The following is a 19,927-nucleotide window of genomic DNA, read 5'->3' as shown; positions in this document are numbered from 1 at the left end:
GTGTAAACGTTGCACTGACTGTGAGTGAGACTCACACACCGTGCTGTGTGTAAACATTGCACTGGCTGTGACTGAGACTCACACACCGTGCTGTGTAAACGTTGCACTGATTGTGACTGAGACTCACACACCGTGCTGTGTGTAAACATTGCACTGACTGTGACTGAGACTCACACACCGTGCTGTGTGTAAACGTTGCACTGATTGTGACTGAGACTCACACACCGTGCTGTGTGTAAACGTTGCACTGACTGACTGAGACTCACACACCGTGCTGTGTGTAAACGTTGCACTGACTGTGACTGAGACTCACACACCGTGCTGTGTGTAATCGTTGCACTGACTGTGACTGAGACTCACACCATGCTGTGTGTAAACGTTGCACTGACTGTGACTGAGACTCACACACCATGCTGTGTGTAAACGTTGCACTGACTGTGACTGAGACTCACACACCGTGCTGTGTGTAAACATTGCACTGACTGTGACTGAGACTCACACACCGTGCTGTGTGTAAACATTGCACTGACTGTGACTGAGACTCACGCACCGTGCTGTGTGTAAACATTGCACTGATTGTGACTGAGACTCACACACCGTGCTGTGTGTAAACCTTGCACTGACTGTGACTGAGACTCACACACCGTGCTGTGTGTAAACGTTGCACTGACTGTGACTGAGACTCACACCGTGCTGTGTGTAAACGTTGCACTGACTGTGACTGAGACTCACACACCGTGCTGTGTGTAAACCTTGCACTGACTGTGACTGAGACTCACACACCGTGCTGTGTGTAAACATTGCACTGACTGTGACTGAGACTCACACCGTGCTGTATGTAAACATTGCACTGGCTGTGACTGAGACTCACACCGTGCTGTGTAAATGTTGCACTGACTGTGACTGAGACTCACGCACCGTGCTGTGTAAATGTTGCACTGACTGTGACTGAGACTCACACACCGTGCTGTGTGTAAACATTGCACTGACTGTGACTGAGACTCACACACCGTGCTGTGTAAATGTTGCACTGACTGTGACTGAGACTCACACACCGTGCTGTGTGTAAACATTGCACTGACTGTGACCTCCAAGGGAAATGCTTCCTCCTCCCTTTACGTAGCCACCAGTTAACGACTCTACAAGCCTGGACTGACTGTTAATCCAGACATTGTTCTTGGTGGGCACTCAATGAGGCGGGCGCACCTAATTTTCCGACCAAGAATACGTCATGATCGGAGTGATCATCAGCAGCCAGACACGACTGGTTTGTGCCCCCGGTGAGCCTCTAATGAATTTTCGGTCGGGGTGCTTACTGCGGTTCTGGTCGGTCACCTATTATGCTCACAATGCCCCCTCTGGTCGCTAACTCGGGCGTTAGCCAACCGAAAATTCAGCACTGTGATTCTATCTTTCAGGTGCTTTTTCCACCTATTTTAAAATGTGTTTATTATACAGACTGTTTGATCTTATCTGCTGTGTTTAGAAGAACTCCACGAGGCTGAGTACTGTGAAGCTAAACTTAGTGTGACCTTAGTCTTTATTACAACTCCAGAGTGCCTAAACAACATGGCAGCCAACCTTTTATACTGGCTCTGCACGTGTGTGCAGGTGACCATTAGGACTCCAACAGTTGCGCCCTCTGGTGGCAAGTATTACATAGTTACATACATAACATCACTCCCCCCGCAAAGTCTTCGGTACAAGTTATTTACAAGTTGAGGCGATCCGGAGCCCTTCGCTCCCTGGTTGATCGTCTGAGTTCAAACCCTGGCGTGTGTGAGTTCGCCGGACCATTGCTGCACTGCACTGCGGCTGGTCTGACTGGACTGTCAGGGACGGTGGGTTCATCCTCATGATTGACAGCGAGGTCAATTGCTGGTTGGGTGTGTGTTGGTGGATCGTCGATGGTGATGTCCTCTTCAAGCCATTCCTGGTTGCCAGTAGGTCGCAATTTGGTCTGATCCAAATGCTTTCTGGACATTTGGCCAGTTACCAGTTTGATTATAAGCACCCTATTCCCTTCCTTGGCCAACACAGTGTCAGCAACCCATTTGGGACCATGACCGTAATTCAGGACAAACACAGGGTCGTTAACATCAATGTCGCGTGAAACAGCTGTGCAATCTTGGTACATGTTCTGCCAGTATCGCTGGGTTTCCATGTGATCATTAAGATCCGGGTGAACTAGTGAGAGCCTGGTTTTGAGGACTCCCTTCATTAACAATTCTGCTGGGGGAACCCCGGTGAGCGAGTGGGGTCGTGTCCGGTAACTGAGCAGATTGCGAGACAAGCGGGTCTGCAGGGAGCCGTCCGTCACGTGTTTCATGCTCTGCTTGATTGTTTGGACTGCCCACTCCGCTTGACCGTTGGATGTGGGCTTAAATGGAGCAGACCTGACATGCTTGATGCTATTGTGGGTCATAAATTCGTTGAATTCCGAGCTGGTGAAACACGGTCCATTGTCGCTGACAAGGACGTTGGGTAAGCCAAGGGTGGTGAACATAGCCTGGAGGCTTTCAATGGTGGCTGTGGATGTGCTGGATGACATCATTACACATTCAACCCATTTGGAGTAAACGCCCACTGCTACTAAAAACATCTTTCCTCGAAAGGGGCCGCAAAATCTACGTGGATCCTGGACCACGGTTTGGAGGGCCCTTGGTGCATTGCTCAGTTGCAAGCAAGTGTTGCACTGATGCACGCATGACTCCAAGTCCGAGTCAATACCGGGCCACCAAACATGCGACCTGGCAATTGCCTTCATCGTGACAATGCCTGGGTGGGTATTGTGTAGGTCGCGTATAAACATTTCCCTCCCTTTTTTTGGCAAAACCACGCGATTACCCCGCAAGAGACAATCTGACTGATGGACATTTCATCTTTGCATCGGTGAAACGGCTAAATTTCATCTTGCATTTCCCCGGGAGCGGCCGACCAGTTCCCATTTAGGACGCAACTCTTTACTAGTGATAGCACAGGATCCTGGCTGGCCCAGGTCCTGATCTGGCGAGCTGTGACGGATGACCCTTTGCTCTCAAAAGTATCCATGACCAGTAGCAAGTCTGCGGCCTGCGCCATTTCAATCCCATTGGTGGGTAATGGTAGCCGGCTGAGAGTATCGGCACAATTTTCAGTGCCTCGTCTGTGGCGGATAACATAGTCATAAGCGGATAATGTCAGTGCCCATCTTTGGATGCGGGACGAAGCGTTGGTATTTATACCTTTGCTCTCTGAAAACAGCAAAATGAGCGGCTTGTGGTCAAGCTCAAACCGAAGTCCAAATACGTATTGGTGCATTTTCTTAGCCCCATGTACACATGCTAACGCCTCTTTCTCGACCATACTATAGGCTCTCTCAGCCTTAGACAGACTTCTAGATGCGTATGCAACCGGTTGAAGGTTGTCCGATACATTGGTTTGCTGTAACACACAGCCGACCCCGTATGATGAGGCGTCACAAGCTAGCACTAAATGTTTACATGGGTCATAGTGTACAAGTAACTTATTTGAACATAGCAGGTTCCTGGCCTTCTCAAAGGCTGTGTTTTGAGATTTGCCCCAAACCCAGTTGTCACCCTTACTTGGCAACATGTGCAAAAGCTCTAACAACGTGCTCAACCCAGGTAGAAAGTTACCGAAACAGTTGAATCCCAGGAATGAACGCAGCTCTGTCATATTCTGTGGTCTGGATGCATTCTTGATGGCCTCTGTCTTTGAATCCGTGGGCCTGATACTGTCTACTGCAGCCTTTCTCCCCAAAAATTTGACTTCTGGCACCAGGAAAACACACTTGGAGCGTTTCAGTCTGAGTCCCACTCTGTCTAGGTGACTTAGAACCTCTTCCAGGTTGTGTAGATGTTCGATGGTGTCACGACCAGTGATCAGGATGTTGTCTTGAAACACAACGGTGCATGGAACAGATTTCAGCAAACTCTGCATGTTTCTCTAGAAAATGGCTGCAGCCGAGCGAATCCCGAAAGGCACCTGTGGTATACAAACAGCCCTTTGTATGTATTGATGCACGTCAGTCTTCGAAGATTCAGCCAGTTCCTGTGTCATGTAGACGAATGACTTTCCCCCGCTAATGTTGCGAACAGGTCATCTGCCTTGGGTAGTGGATACTGGTCCTGTAACGAGACTCGGTTAATCGTTACCTTGTAGTCTCCGTAGATTCTGACTGTGCCATCGCTTTTAAACACTGGAACAATTAGACTGGCCCACTCGTTGAACTTGACTGCCGATATGATTCCTTCGTGTTGGAGTCTGTCCAGTTCGATCTCGACTTTCTCCCTCATCATGTACAGAACCGCCCGAGCCTTGTGATGGATGGGCTGTGCATTGAGGCCTAGATGGATCTGTACCTTGACGCCTGTGAAGTTGCCGATGCCTGGTTCGAATAGCGAGGGAAACTTGCTCAGCACTTGAGCACACGAGACTTCATCCACTGAAGATAGTGCTTTGATGTCGTTCCAATTCCATCGAATCTTTTCTTGCCTACTTCTGCCGAACAGCGTTGGGCCATTGCCTGGAACAATCCACAATGATAGGTCATGCACAGCTCCATCGTACGGTACCTTCACTGCCGCACTTCCAATGACTGGTATAGGTGTAGGTACACAGCTTTGCATTAATCGGGCTCAGTTTGGGTCTTTGTGCTTTATTGCCCCACAGTTTCTCAAAAGCCTTCTGGCTCATTATTGACTGACTCGCACCTGTGTCCAACTCCATGGATACTGGAACTCTATTTAATTTGACTTTCAGCATTATAGGAGGGCTCTTAATGATGAAGGTATGTACCCCATACACTTCTTCCTCCGGTTGAGTTGCCTGTGCTGCGTGATCCACACCGGATCGATCATCCTCTGCCGCATGGTGTGTCGCAGCACGTTTGCACACGTAGTGCTTGAACCGACATTGATGGGCCCAATGATTACCCCCGCATCGCCAACACGGTGCTAATAGATTCACATTCACCCCGGACTCTGAATCATCACAGGTCTTGCAGCCGCAGACGTATAGGCCCTGCCATATGCAGTTCGGCCTGCTACCGACATCATTTTATGCACAGTACTTGCCGGTGAGCTTCGATGTTGAGAAGATATCTGTTTGGTGTTATCGCCCGTGGCCATGCATGCCTGGGCGATCGCGATGGCCCTGCTCAGGTCTAGGGTTTCAGTAGCCAGTAGCTTTCGAAGAATGACCTCGTGGCTGATGCCCAGCACGAAAAAGGTCACGCAGCATTTGCCCCAACACAGCTCCAAAATCGCAAGGTCCCGTGAGGCGTCTCGGGTCGGCGACATAATCCGCCACGTTCTGGCCCCCGGAGCGATGGTGCGTGTAAAAACGATATCTGGCCATGAGGATACTCTCCTTCGGCTTGAGGTGGTCCCGAACCAGAGTGCACAACTCTGTATATTTCTTCTCCTTTGGTTTTGTCGGTGCGAGTTGATTCTTGATGAGGCTGTATATTTTAGGCCCACAGACGGTGAGGAGAACTGCCCTGCACTTGGCCGCGTTAGTGTCTCCTTCCAGCTCGTTGGCCACGAAGTACTGGTCGAGACGCTTGATTGAAGACTTCCCAATCATCACCCTCTATGAATCTCTCTAATATTCCAATGGCAGCCATGGTTGCGTGAAGGTTCTTATTCTGTTACTCGTCGCCAATTGTTGTGTATAGAAGAACTCCACGAGGCTGAGTACAGTGAAGCTAAACTTAGTGTGACCTTAGTCTTTATTACAACTCCAGAGTGTCTAAACAACATGGCAGCCAACCTTTTATACTGGCCCTGCACATGTGTGCAGGTGACCATTAGGACTCCAACAGTCGCGCCCTCTGGTGGCAAGTATTACATAGTTACATACATAACATTATCAGTGTCTAACGAATTCTTCCACTAACGATGCTTCCCCTTCCTAACAGCAGATGTCTTTTGTGCTTCTTCTAAGTGATTCCTTGAGGCAGGAACAGGACTAGGGGGAGGCAGCTAATTGGTGAAGTCACTCTCTGGGACCTAACTGAGCTCCCAGAGAATCAGGACACTAAAGGGGCGAAATTGCACCTTTTTTTTAGCTCCGTTACCGGTTTTTGACCAGGAGAGGAGACACTATCTCTGCCCAGGAAATTGCCCTGGAGGTTTGGGAGGTGCTTTTCTGGCTTCGCTGTACCACGGGGTTAACACCTTGGGCCACTGTGTAGCCGTCTTTGCCGTGCACGGCGACCCTGCACCGGCGCCTTGACGCACCGCAGGGGAAAGTGCTCCGCGAGGCTGCCACAGGTGGATGTCACCGTCAGCTTCGCAGGTCACGAAGATGGCCGACATCTGCTCCGGGCCGCTGTTTAAAGGGGAGGCCTGCAGTGCCCCGGGCTGCCATCTTTTTTTGTCGTGGATCCGGCCGCTATCTGGCAGCTCGGCAGTCCGTCTTGGGTGCCAGGCTGCTGGCCTGGTGGTCCAGTGGCGACATCAAAAGGCCGTGCAGAGTGTGCGGCAGCCCTCCCCTTTAATGGAAGGGGAGGGGCATTGTAGTGCGCTAACGCTACGTGGAGTATCCACATAGTGCTGGCCTCAGTCCCGCGCTACTGCTCGGGCACCGTCCCCAAGGGACGCAGGGCGCCGGACACACCGCTCCACTTCCTTTGAGGGGCGGTAGGACCAATTCCACGTCAGTGGCATAACTTCCTGGCTGGGCAATAAAAGTCCCAACTCCGGAAGGTTACCGCCCCCAATCGGGAGCGGTAATTTCACCCCCCCCACCAAAAGTGCTGTCTTCTGGCTGTAGACCTCCCTGCTTCCAGCCTCCTCTGCAGTTTGAGGTGGAAGGCTAGCTGGTGTGGAACTGGAATTATCTGGAGCAGGAGTGTCACTAACCATTGGTTCCCTCATGATATGAGCGAGATTCCCTGTGAACCGTCCATAAAGGAGGCCACACTGCAAACAAAGATCTGTATTGCAGCAGTGAAATCATCCATCAGATAACCCAAGACTGCCAGCCGCTCCAAGCATGTCTGCAGCAAACCCCTCACTCCCGGGATGTGTATTCCACCACACGCTGCTATATTATGAAAGCAGCAAAGCACATTACCCAAGAGCTGCACCAGTTTATCATGCTCCGAAAGCAGGGTCCTGCCCCCTCTTCTACCTGCTCCTGCATCTTTTACCCCACTCGTCAGTGAATAAATCTCTGCTCACCTCATACTCTCTACCTAGATCCCCCACCATCGCCCCCCTCCCCCAGATGGATGTAACTGGGCTGCTACGTGCCAAGCCTTGGACTATGATGGGATGTCAGGTGAGTTTCTTCCTGGAAGTTCTGTGGAAGATCTGCAATCTGCCGTTGAAGGCACAGGAAAGACAATTGTAAAATAATATACAGAATTAACTTAAGGTATATTCATCAATATGTTTATCTTCCAAGGAATGTCATCAGAGTGACATTGTGAAGATTACTAATATATGGAGGGGAAGACAGGGAACTACAGGCCCTCAGTGGGGATAGGCTTGACCGCCTTTTATGACCTCTCTCAAGTTTGAACATAAGAACACAAGAAATAGGAGCAGGAGTAGGCCACCTGGCCCCTCGAGCCTGCTCCGCCATTTAATACAATCATGGCTGATCTGATCATAGACTCAGCTTCACTTCCCTGCCCCCTCCCCATAACCCTTTACTCCCTTATCGCTCAAAAATCTGTCTATCTCCCCCTTAAATATATTCAATGACCCAGCCGCCACAGCTCTCTGGGGCAGAGAATTCCACAGATTTACAACCCTCTGAGAATCCTCCTCATCTGTTTTAAATGGGCGGCCACTTTATTTTCAGACTATGTCCCCTAGTTTTAGTTTCCACGATGAGTGGAAATATCCTCCCTGCATCCACCTTATCGAACCCCCTCATTATCTTATATGTTTCGATAAGATCACCTCTCATTCTTCTGAATTCCAATGTGTATAGGCCCAACCTACTCAACCTATCTTCATAAGTCAACCCCCTCATCTCCGGAATCAACCGAGTGAACCTTCTCTGAACAGCCTCCAATGTAAGTATACCCTTAAATACGGAGACCAAAACTGTACACAGTACTCCAGGTGTGGCCTCACCAATATCCTGTACAGTTGTAGCAGGACTTCTCTGTTTTTATACTCTATTCCCCTTACAATAAAGGCCAACATTCCATTTGCCTTCCTGATTACTTTCTGTACCTGCATACTAACTTTTTGTGGTTTATTCACAAGGACCCCCAGGTGCCTCTGTTCTAGAAACATAGAAAATAGGAGCAGTAGTAGACCATTCGGCCCTTTGAGCCTGCACCGCCATTCAGTATGATCATGGCTGATCCTTTATCTCAACACCATATTCCCACTTTTTCCCCATACCCCTTGATGCCTTTAGTGTCTAGAAATCTATCTATCTCCTTCTTAAATATATTCAGTGACTTAGCCTCCACAGCCTTCTGTGGTAGAGAATTCCATAGGTTCACCACCCTCTGAGTGAAAAAATTTCACTTCATCTCCGGTCCTAAATTTCCTACCCCATATCCTGAGACTGTGACCCCTTGTTCTAGACTTCCCAGCCCGGGGAAACATCCTCCCCACATCCAGTCTATCCAACCCAGTCAGAATTTTAGACGTTTCAATGAGATCCCCTCTCATTCTTCTAAACTCTAGTGAATACAGGCCCAGTCGACCCAATCTCTCCTCATACGACAGTCCTGCCATCCCAGGAATCATTCTGGTGAACCTTCGCTGCACTCCCTCTATGGCAAGTATATCCTTTCTTGGGTAAGGAGACCAAAACTGCACACAATATTCCAGGTGCGGTCTCACCAAGGCCCTGTATAACTGCAGTAAGACATCTTTGCTCCTGTACTCAAATCCTCTTGCAATGAAGACCAAAATACCATTTGCTTTCCTAACTGCTTGCTGCACCTGCATGTTTGCTTTCAATGACTGGTGTACAAGGACACCCAGGTCCCTCTGTACATCGACACTTCCTAAGCTATCACCAGTTAAGTAATACTTAGTCTTTGTTTTTCCTACCATAGTGGATAACTTCACATTTATCCACGTTATACTGCATCTGCCATGTGTTTGCCCACTCACTCAACCTATCTAAATCGCCTTGCAGCGTCTTTGCATCCTCCTCACAACTCACAATCTCACCTAGTTTTGTGTCGTCAGCAAACTTGGAAATATTACATTTGGTTCCCTCATCCAAATCACATTTATATATATTGTGAATAGCTGGGGCCCAAGCACTGATCCCTGTGGTACTCCACTAGTCACTGCCCGCCACCCCGAAAAAGACCTGTTTATTCCTACTCTCTGTTTCCTGTCAGTTAACCAATTTTCAATCCATGCCAATACATTATCCCCAATCCTATGTGCTTTAAATTTTCACACTAATCTCTTATGTGGGACTTTATCAAAGGCCTTCTGAAAATATAAATACACTACATCCACTGGTTCTCCCTTATCTATTCTATCAATTACATCCTCAAAAAGCTCCAGTAGGTTTGTCAAACATGATTTTCCTTTCATAAATCCATGTTGGCTTTGTCTAATCCTGTTGATATTATTTAAGTGTTCCATTATCACATCCTTTATAATAAACTCTAGCATTTTCCCTACAACTGATGTGATGTTAATGTTAATACTGCAGCACTTTGCAATTTTTCTCCATTTAAATTATAATTTGTTTTTCTATTTTTTCTGCCAAAGTGGATAACCTCACATTTTCCAACATTATAATCTATCTGCCACATTTTTGCCCACTCAGTCTGACTATATTCCTTTGTAGATTTCTTGTGTCCCCCTCACAATTTGCTTTCCCCCACCCATCTTTGTATCATCAGCAAACTTGGCTACATTACACTCGGTCCCTTCACCCAAGTTATTAATATAGATTGTAAATAGTTGAGGCCCCAGCACTGATCCCTGCGGCACCCACTAGTCACTGTTTGCCAACCGGAAAATGAACCATTTATCCCGACTCTCTGTTTTCTGTCAGTTAGCCAATCCTCTATCCATGCTAATATATTACCCCCAATCCCGTGAACTTTTATCTTGTGCAGTAACCTTTTATGTGGCACTTTATCGAATGCCTTCTGGAAATCCAAATACACCACATCCACTGGTTCCCCCTTATCCACCCTACTCGTTACACCCTCAAAGAACTCCAGCAAATTTCATAAAACCATGCTGACTCTGCTTGATTGAATCATGCGTTTCCAAATGTCCTGCTACTGCTTCCTTAATAATGGACTCCAGTATTTTCCCAACGACAGATGTTAGGCTAACTGGTCTGTAGTTTCCTGCTTCCTCTCTGCCTCCTTTTTTAAATAGGGGCGTTACATTTGCGCTTTTCCAATCCGCTGGGACCACCCCAGAATCCAGGGAATTTTAGTTGATTACAACCAATGTATCCACTATCTCTACAGCCACGTCTTTTAAGACCTTAGAATGTAAGCCATCAGGTCCAGGGGACTTGTCTGCCTTTAGTCCATTATTTTACCGAGTTCTACTTCATAGTGATTGTATTACGTTCCTCCCTCCTTATACCCCTTTGATTATCCACTATTGGGATGTTTTTCATGTTTTCTACCGTGAAGAACCATACAAAATATTTGTTCAACGTCTCTGCCATTTCCCTGATCCCCATTATTAATTCCCCAGTCTCATCCTCTAGGGGACCAACATTTACTTTAGCCACTCTTTTCCTTTTTATGTAACTGTAGAAACTCTTACTATCTGTTTTTATATTTTGTGCTAGTTTACTTTCATAATCTATCATCCCTCATTTTTTAGTTGTTCTTTGCTGGCTTTTAAATGTTTCCCAATCCTCTGGCCTCCCACTAGTCTTGGTCACATTGTATGCCCTTGTTTTCAATTTGATACCATCCCTTATTTCCTTAGTTAGCAACAGATGGTTATCCCTTCTCATTGGGATATATTTTTGTTGGGAGTTATGAAATATCTCCTTAAATGTCTGCCACTGCTCACCAACCATCCCATTCTTTAATCTATTTTCCCAGTCCACTTTAACGAACTCTGCCTTCATACCTTTGTAATCTCCTTTATTTAAGCTCAGGACCCTAGTTTGAGATCCAACTTTCTCACCCTTGAACTGAATTTGAAATTCAACCATGTTATGGTCATACATTCCGAGAGGATCCTTTACTAGGAGATCATTTATTAATCCTGTCTCTTTACACAGTACCAGATCTAAGACAGCTTGCTCCCTGGTTGGTTCCGCAACGTACTGTTCAAGGAAACTATCCTGGATACACCCTATGAACTCTTCCTCAAGGCTATCGTGGCTGATTTGCTTTGTTCAATCAATATGAAGGTTAAAATCGCCCATGGTTATTGCTGTTCTTTGATTACAAGCCTCCATTATTTCTTGAGCTACTGTTAAGGGGCCTATAGACTACGCCCATCAGCGACTTTTTCCCCTTATTATTCCTTATCTCCACCTAAACTGATTCAACATCTTGATCTCTGAGCCAATATCGTTGCTCACTAACGCACTGATCTCATCCTTTATTAACAGTGCTGCCCCACCTCCTTTTCCTTTCAGTCTGTCCTTTCGAATTGTCAAGTATCCCAGAATATTTACAAATGGTATATCTGCAAAGGGATATGCACAGGTTAAGTGATTGGGCAAAAATTTGGCAGATGGAGTATAATGTGGGAAAATGTGAGGTTATCCACTTTGGCAGAAAAAAATAAAAAAGTAAATTATAATTTAAATGGAGAAAAATGTCAAAGTGCTACAGTACAGAGTGACCTGGGGGTCCTTGTGTCTGAAACACAAAAAGTGAGTACGCAGGAACAGAAAATGATTAGGAAGGCCAATGGAATGTTGGCCTTTATTGCAAGAGGGATGGAGTATAAAAGCAGGGAAGTCCTACTACAACTGTACAGGGTATTGGTGAGACCACACCTAGAGTACAGTTTTGGTCTCCGTGTCTAAGGAAGGATATACTGCATTGGAGGCTGTTCAGAGAAGGTTCACTAGGTTGGTTCTGGAGATGAGGGGGTTGACTTATGAGGACAGGTTGAGTAGGTTGGACCTTTACACATTGGAGTTCAGAAGAATGAGAGGTGATCTTATCGAAACATATAAGATAATAAGGGGACTCAACAAGGTGGATGCAGAGAGGATATTTCCACATATGGGAAACTAAAACTAGGGAACATAGTCTCAGAATAAGGGGCTGCCCATTTAAAACTGAGATGAGGAGGAATTTCTTCTCTGAGGGTTGTAAATCTGTGGAATTCTCTGCCCCAGAGAGCTGTGGAGGCTGGGTCATTGACTATATTTAAGGCAGAGATAGACAGATTTTTGAGCGATAAGGGAATAAAAGGTTATGGGAAGCGGGCGGGGAAGTGGAGCTGAGCCCAAGATCAGATCAGCCATGATATTATTGAATGGTAGAGCAGGCTTGAGGGGCCAAATGGCCGAGTCCTGTTATGTTCTTATGTACAGTATGGTTTGTGATTTTAATTGTTGCAGTACAATCAATATATTGAATGGTATAATAAGTATATATTGAAAGTGCAATGTACATTTTATTATATTAAATAGTAAACTACCTATGTAATATTGATGGCATAAGTACAGTGAAATGTATGATATAGATTGGTGTATTGTGGTCAGTATATTATATTTAATGGGATACAGTCAGTATATGATAGTGAATAGTATAATACAGTGCAATGTATGATATGGAATGGTATGGTACAGTCAGTATATGATATAGAATGGTTTAGTACAATATAGATATAGAATGATATAGTACAGTGTTGTATATGATGTATACCACAACATGCTGAGTATATTGTACAGTATATGATATAGATTGGTACAGTACTGTACACTTTATGATAATAGACTGTTGCTATTTCTAGTGTTCAGTAGAGTGTGGCGAAGGAATGAGGAGCAGGTCTGTCATCTGCCTAAACAATCACATCAGCAGTCTACCATTGGAAGGGTGTGGGAATGAGCGACCATCAGACACAATGAGATGTGGCACCACTTTATGTGGCAGCCATATCCAGTGGTTCACTGGACATTGGAGTCAGGTGAGATAGACAGACAACTAACATGCATCCATAACATTCCCACCTCTGGCAATGTAGGCACATAATCTACCTAGATCATTCCAGAAGGAATATGGGCAGCCATTTAATATACAGCAGTCGCTCCTGCTTGCATTTCCAAATATTCTTCTGGTGACTGATTAACTGGCACCCTTTTCCTCTGATAATGGGCGAGGTTTGCCAGGGCACAATAAGACAAAACGTACACATATTCAAGCCTCTTGAGATTTAAAAAAACATTCTTGAAAATATAAATTATTCTGCGGCTAACATTATTCATGAAATGGTATGAATTATTCTTACATTTCATTATGGAGAAGACCCAATTAAAGTTAACAAAATTTATAGAAGCAAATGAAAGTTATCTAATTTCAATATTAATAGAATGCTTTATTTAAAAAGTTAGTTAACAAGAGGGCAGTGCTTTCTTCCAGTTATTACAGAAAACTTTAATTTTAGGTAAATATAGTCACATATGCAAATGAAGCACAATGATGGAGTTTTTCAATTCTGATTTTCTCCCTCCACCATTGCTCTTTGGTCCTGCTGGCTACAGTTCCACGGGGATCAGTATCCTTTTGGTACATCGTACAGTCAGCCATTCTGTGTGTGTGTCTAGACAATGAAAGATGAATCTTTCACTACCTTCCTCCCAGTTTTCTGATGGTAGCAGCAAGATCAGCAACAATTTGGCATTAGTGAAGCTGCTGGGTTTTTACAACAATCTATAGTTTCATGGTCACTAATACGAGCTTTTTATTCCAGATTTATTTAATTAGCTAAATTTAAATTCCCCAGCTGCCTTGGTGGGATTCGAACTCATGGCTCTGGATTACTAGTCTTGTAACATAACCACTATGCTACCATTCCCTTGTTATCACTGATATCCTTCAGGGAAGGAAATCTGCCGTCCTTGCCTGGTCTGGCCTATAGAAACATAGAAACATAGAAAATAGGTGCAGGAGTAGGCCATTCGGCCCTTCGAGCCTGCACCACCATTGAATGAGTTCATGGCTGAACATGCAACTTCAGTACCCCATTCCTGCTTTCTCGCCATACCTCTTGATCCCCCTAGTCGTAAGGACTACATCTAACTCCTTTTTGAATATATTTAGTGAATTGGCCTCAACAACTTTCTGTGGTAGAGAATTCCACAGGTTCACCACTCTCTGGATGAAGAAGTTTCTCCTCATCTCGGTCCTAAATGGCTTACCCCTTATCCTTAGACTGTGACCCCAGACCCACAGCAATGTGGTTAACACTTCACAGCCCTCTGAAATGGCCTAGCCAGCCACTCAGTTACATAAGAACATAAGAAATAGGAGCAGGAATCAGCTATTTGGCCTCTTGAGCCTGCTCCACCATTCAATAAGATCATGGCTGATCTGATCTTGGCTTCAATTCCACTTCCCTGCCCGCTCCCCATAACCCTTGCCTCCCTTATCATTCAAAAATATGTATCTCCACCTTAAATATATTCAATGACCCAACCTTCACAGCTCTCTGGGGCAGAGAATTCCAAAGATTCACAACCGTCTGAGAGAAGAAATTCCTCCTCATCTCAGTTTTAAATGGATGGCCCCTTATTCTGAAACTATGCCTCCAGTTCTCGATTCCCCACGAGGGGAAACACACTCCATCTACCCTGTCGAGCCCCTCAGAATCTTATACGTTTCAATAAGATCACCTCTCATTCTTCTAAACTCCAATGAGTATAGGTCCAACCTGTTCAACCTTTCTTTATAAGACAACCCCTACATCTGAGGAATCAACCTGGTGTACCTTCTCCAATGCAAGTATATCCCTCCTTAATGAGGAGACCAAAATTTTACGCAGTACTCCAGTTCTCACCAATACCCTGTACAGTTGTAGCAGGACTTCTCTGCTTTTATACTCTATCCCCTTGCAATAAGGCCAACATTCCATTTGCCTTCCTGATTATTTGCGGTACCTGCATACTAACTTTTTGTGTTTCATGCACAAAGACCCCAGGTCCCTCAGCACCGCAGCATTTTGTAAATGTAATCTCTCTCCATTTAGATAATTTGTTTTTTTATTTTTCCTATCTCACATTTTCACACATCATACTCCATCTGCCAAATGTTTGCCCGCTCACTTAGCCTGTCTATACCCCTTTGCAGATTCTTTGTGTCTTCTTCACAATTTGCTTTCTCACCTATCTTTGTATCATCAACAAATTTGGCTACATTACACTCGGTCCCTTCATCCAAGTCATTAATATAGATTGTAAATAGTCGAGGACCCAGCACTGATTCCTATTATACCCCACTAGTTACAGTTTGTCGATCTGAAAATGACCCATTTATCCTGACTCACTGTTTTCTGTTAGTTAGCCAATCCTCTATCCATGCTAATTTATTACCCGCAACCCCGTGACCTCTTATCTTGTGCAGTAACCTTTTATGTGGCATTTTATCGAATGCCTTCTGGAAATCCAAATACACAACATCTACTGGTTACCCTTTATCCACCCTGCTCATTACATCCTCAAAGAACTCCAGCAAATTTGTCAAACATGATCTCTCTTTGATAAAACCATGTTGACTCTGCTTGACTGTATTATGATTTTCTAAATATAACTGCTGCTACTTCCTCAGTAATGGACTCCAGCATTTTCCCAATGTCAGATGTTAGTCTAATTGGTCTATAGTTTCCTGCTTTCTGTAGGAAAAAGGAAGAATAAAACTGGACGGTCCACCTGGCTTTGGACACGAAAACGGCACACCCAGCCCAGTCAACCCTGCAATGACCACTTCACTAACATCTGGGGACTTGTGCCAAAATTGGGATAGCTGCCCCACAGAGTAGGCAAGCCACAGCCCGACATCGTCAAATGTCAGTGGAGCTGTGTCCATGATTAGATTAGCCATGATCTTATTAAATGACGGAGCAGGCTCGAGGGGCCGTATGGCCTACTCCTGCTATTTCTTATGTTATGTTCCTTTGTACTCACAGAATCATAGCTTTCAGCCAATGTCCCAGACTCCTCCATCACCATCCTGTCCCAGTGGCAGGACAGACCCACCAGAGGTATACAATCGAGAGAGAGTGGGCTTCAGGTCAAGCATGGGCAAGGAAACCTCCTGCTGATTACCACCTACCGCCCTCCCTCAGCTGATCAATCATGGTGATCCATGTTGAACACCACTTGGAAGAAGCACTGAGGGTAGCAAGGGCACAGAATGCACCCTGGGTGGGGTCCATGATAGTATTGGTAGCAGTGACCACCGCGCAGTCTTTGTGGAGATGAAGTCCCGTCTTCACTCCATTATGTTTGGCATGACCACCGTGCTAAATGGGATAGATTCAGAACAGATCTAGCAACTCAGAACTGGGCATCCATGAGGCACTGTGGGCCATCGGCAGCAGCAGAATTGTATTCCACCAAAATCTGTAACCTCATGGCTCGGCATATCACTCACTCTACCATAATCAAACCAGGGGACCAACCCTGTTAAATGAGGAGTGCAGAAGAGCATGCCAGGAGCAGCACCAGGTGTATCGCAAAATGAGGTGCCAACCTGGGAACCTGCAACACAGGACTACATGCATGCTAAACAGCGGAAGCAGCATGTTATAGACTGAGCTAAGTGATCCTACAACCAACAGATCAGATTAAAGCTCTGCAGTCCTGCCACATCCAGCCGTGAATGGTGGTGGACAATTAAACAACTAATGGGAGGAGGCGGCTTCATGAATATCCCCATCCTCAATGAAGGCGGAGCCCAGCATGCGAGTACAAAAGTCAAGGCAGAAGCATTTGCAACCATCTTCAGCCAGATGTGCCAAGTGGATGATCCATATTGGCCTCCTCCTGAGATCCCCACCATCACAGAAGCCAGTCTTCAGCCAATTCGATTCACTCCATGTGATATCATGAAACAGCTGAGTGCACTGGCTATATGGGCCCCTGACAACATCCCGGCTGTCGTGCTGAGAACTTCTGCTCCAGCACTAGCCGCGCCTCTAGCCAAACTGTTCCAGTACAGCTACAACACTGGCATCTACCCGACAATGGACAATTGCCCAGGTATGACCTGTCTACAAAAAACACGAGAAATACAATCCGGCCAACTATTGTCCCATCAGTCTATCAATCATCAGCAAGGTGTCGTCAACAGTGCTATCAAGCGGCACTTATTCACCAACAACCTTCTCACGGATGCTCATTTTGGGTTACGCCAGGACCACTCGGCTCCAGACATCATTACAGCCTTGGTCCAAACATAGCACAAAGGAAGGTGGTTATGGTTGTTGGAGGTCAATCATCTCAGCCCAGGACATCACTGCAGGAGTTCCTCAGGGCAGTGTCCTAGGCCCAACCATCTTCAGCTTCTTCATTAATGACCTTCCCTCCATCATAAGGTCAGAAGCAGGGATGTTCACTGATGATTGCACAGTGTTTAATTCCATTCGCAACTCCACAGATAATGAAGCTGTCCATGCCCACGTGCAGCAAGACTTGGACCACATCCAAGGTTGGGTTGATAATTGGCAAGTAACATTTGTGCCATGCAATGACCATCTCTGACAAGAGAGAGTCTAACCACCTTCCCTTGACATTCAATTGCAATCCAGTGTCAAATCCTCCACCGTCAACATCCTGGGGGTCACCATTGACCAGAAACTTAACTGGACCAGCCACATAAATACTGTGACTACAAGAGAAACTCAGAGGCTGGATATTCTGCGGCGAGTGTCTCACCTTCTGACTCCCCAAAGCCTTTCCACCATCTACAAGGCACAAGTCAGGAGTGTGATGGAATACCCTCCACTTGCCTGGGTGAGTGCAGCTCCAACAACACTCAAGAAGCTCGTCACTATCCAGGAAAAAGTAGCCCGCTTGTTTGGCACCCTATCCTCCACCTTCAACATTCACTCCCTCCACCACCGGCGCACCGTGGCTGCAGTGTGTACCATCTACAAGATGCACTGCAGCAACTCGCCAAGGCTTCTTTGGCAGCACCTCCCAAACCCGCGACCTCTACCACCTAGAAGGACAAGGGCAGCACGTACATAGGAACACCATCACCTGCAAGTTCCCCTCCAAGTCACACACCATCCTGACTTGGAAATATATCGGCCGTTCCTTCATCGTTGCTGAGTCAAAGTCCTGGAACTCCTTCCCTAACAACACTGTGGGAGCACCTTCACCACATAGACTGCAACGATTCAAGAAGGTGGCTCACCACCACCTTCTCAAGGGGTCATTAGGGATGGGCAATAACTGTTGGTCTTGTCAGTAACATCCACATCCCATGAACAAATAATTTAAAATAATGTTTTGCTGAGGGAAATTCTTCTGGGAGCTCACCATGAATACGTAATTGCCCCGACTAAGGAAATTAGGGTGACGATCATGGCAGGTTGGGACAGCAGGCTATAGGATGAGCTAAAGAAAAGCCAGTCCTGGATGGGAAATGTTGGAAAAATGTTCCATTCCTGCACTAAATTTATCCCACAACTTACATTGTGAATTTAGACTTTTACAAAATCTTGTAACACAATATTTTGAGGCTCTGGTTCTAAAATGTATTTTTTCCCCACTCTCTGTCGTAGTGTTCTACTGAATGCAGCAATGGGACCCAGTATCGGGATGTGATATGCATCAGAAAAACACAAGACAATTTTGCAGTGGTGAATTCTTATGAATGCGCTGCTCTGAACAGACCTCCTACTCAGCAATCCTGTTACCTCAAGCCATGTGGTGCAAAGTGGTTTTATACTGAATGGAGCGCAGTGAGTATCAAGTCTGATTGAGTACTTCTCAGTGTATATTAATTGAACAATCCCCTTCACATGAATAGTAGGTCCAGATGCTGGGAAATTGGAATTAAAAGCAAGTATAAAACTCAGGAAATGTGGAACATTTCTTGTTTCAAATCGACTTAGAGCATTTCCTAATTTCTTTCTCTGTTACCTTGATGATTGTTTAGGTGCTGCTTCCTACTTTTGCTTTGATCTGTAAAAGTTCATTGACTGTTCTTATTTCCACTCATGCTTTAACTTTGTGTTTTATATCAGACGCTTTCCTCACCTTCCTGAACTTCTCCCTCTGTCTCATTCTCTCTACCTGAACATTGAGCATTGCGCAAGTATCTATTACAAGCCCAAAGGATCCGACTACCACTTAGAATATGCATCTTCCCACCTTGTTTGAAACCTTTTCTCGTAGTTTTTCTGTCAGATCTACTCTAGTGATTCTATTTTCTACAGCAGAACTTCTGAAATATTCTTGTCTTCTGCTAAGAATTTCCCTTGCCTGTGGTTGATAAGGCTGTCACTTCTACTGTCACTCCTCTCAACTGTAACGTTCTTCTTGTCCTTGCCTTCCATCAAACTAGTTTTCACAGCTGCCAGATTGTCTTCAGATATTCCTTAAAGTGATCTCGCCAAGCACAACTTTCCCTTTTCTCTCGGCTTTGTACAATAATTTGTTCACTCCACAACTTCCTTGTTCAATTTTCCATTAACCATCCAAAGGCAGTTTCCCATGGAATCACAAGAGATGCCACCCTGCCCATTCATTCTTCGTACATAAGTAGCTGGCAGCCCAAACACATGTTCTATGTGACACAACAATTTTAGGGCTGGATTTTGCGAACCTCGGGGGGGTCCATGGCAGGCGTCATCGGTGGCGGGTCCCGACCCTGCTGCTGTCTCCATCCCAGCCTCTGAAATTAATTTACCGTGATTGGGCTTGTTAAGCCCGCCTAGCACGTTTCGTGGCCAATTAGAGGAAGGGGGTCCAGTGATGTCATTTGATTCAGCCAGTTTCGTTAAAAGGACCATGGCCAACTTTCCTT

General features: G+C 45.8%; 1 protein-coding gene across 3 annotated transcripts in view; it reads left to right on the top strand.

Annotated features, from left to right (window-relative positions):
* The window catches only part of LOC139234017 (thrombospondin type-1 domain-containing protein 4-like), a 343,337-nt gene that overhangs the window by 291,806 nt on the left and 31,604 nt on the right, over positions 1-19,927 (top strand). For all 3 annotated transcript variants that reach the window (XM_070864853.1, XM_070864851.1, XM_070864852.1), the window contains 2 exons: positions 12,909-13,082; positions 18,681-18,860. In XM_070864853.1, coding sequence (XP_070720954.1) covers positions 12,909-13,082; positions 18,681-18,860 — 354 coding nt within the window. The remainder of the gene's footprint in view (positions 1-12,908; positions 13,083-18,680; positions 18,861-19,927) is intronic.

Source organism: Pristiophorus japonicus, chromosome 21, assembly GCF_044704955.1.
Source record: "Pristiophorus japonicus isolate sPriJap1 chromosome 21, sPriJap1.hap1, whole genome shotgun sequence".
In the NCBI taxonomy this organism is placed as follows: domain Eukaryota; kingdom Metazoa; phylum Chordata; class Chondrichthyes; family Pristiophoridae; genus Pristiophorus; species Pristiophorus japonicus.
Note: the sequence above shows the minus strand (reverse complement) of the source record. Positions and strands in the feature narration are given on the sequence as shown.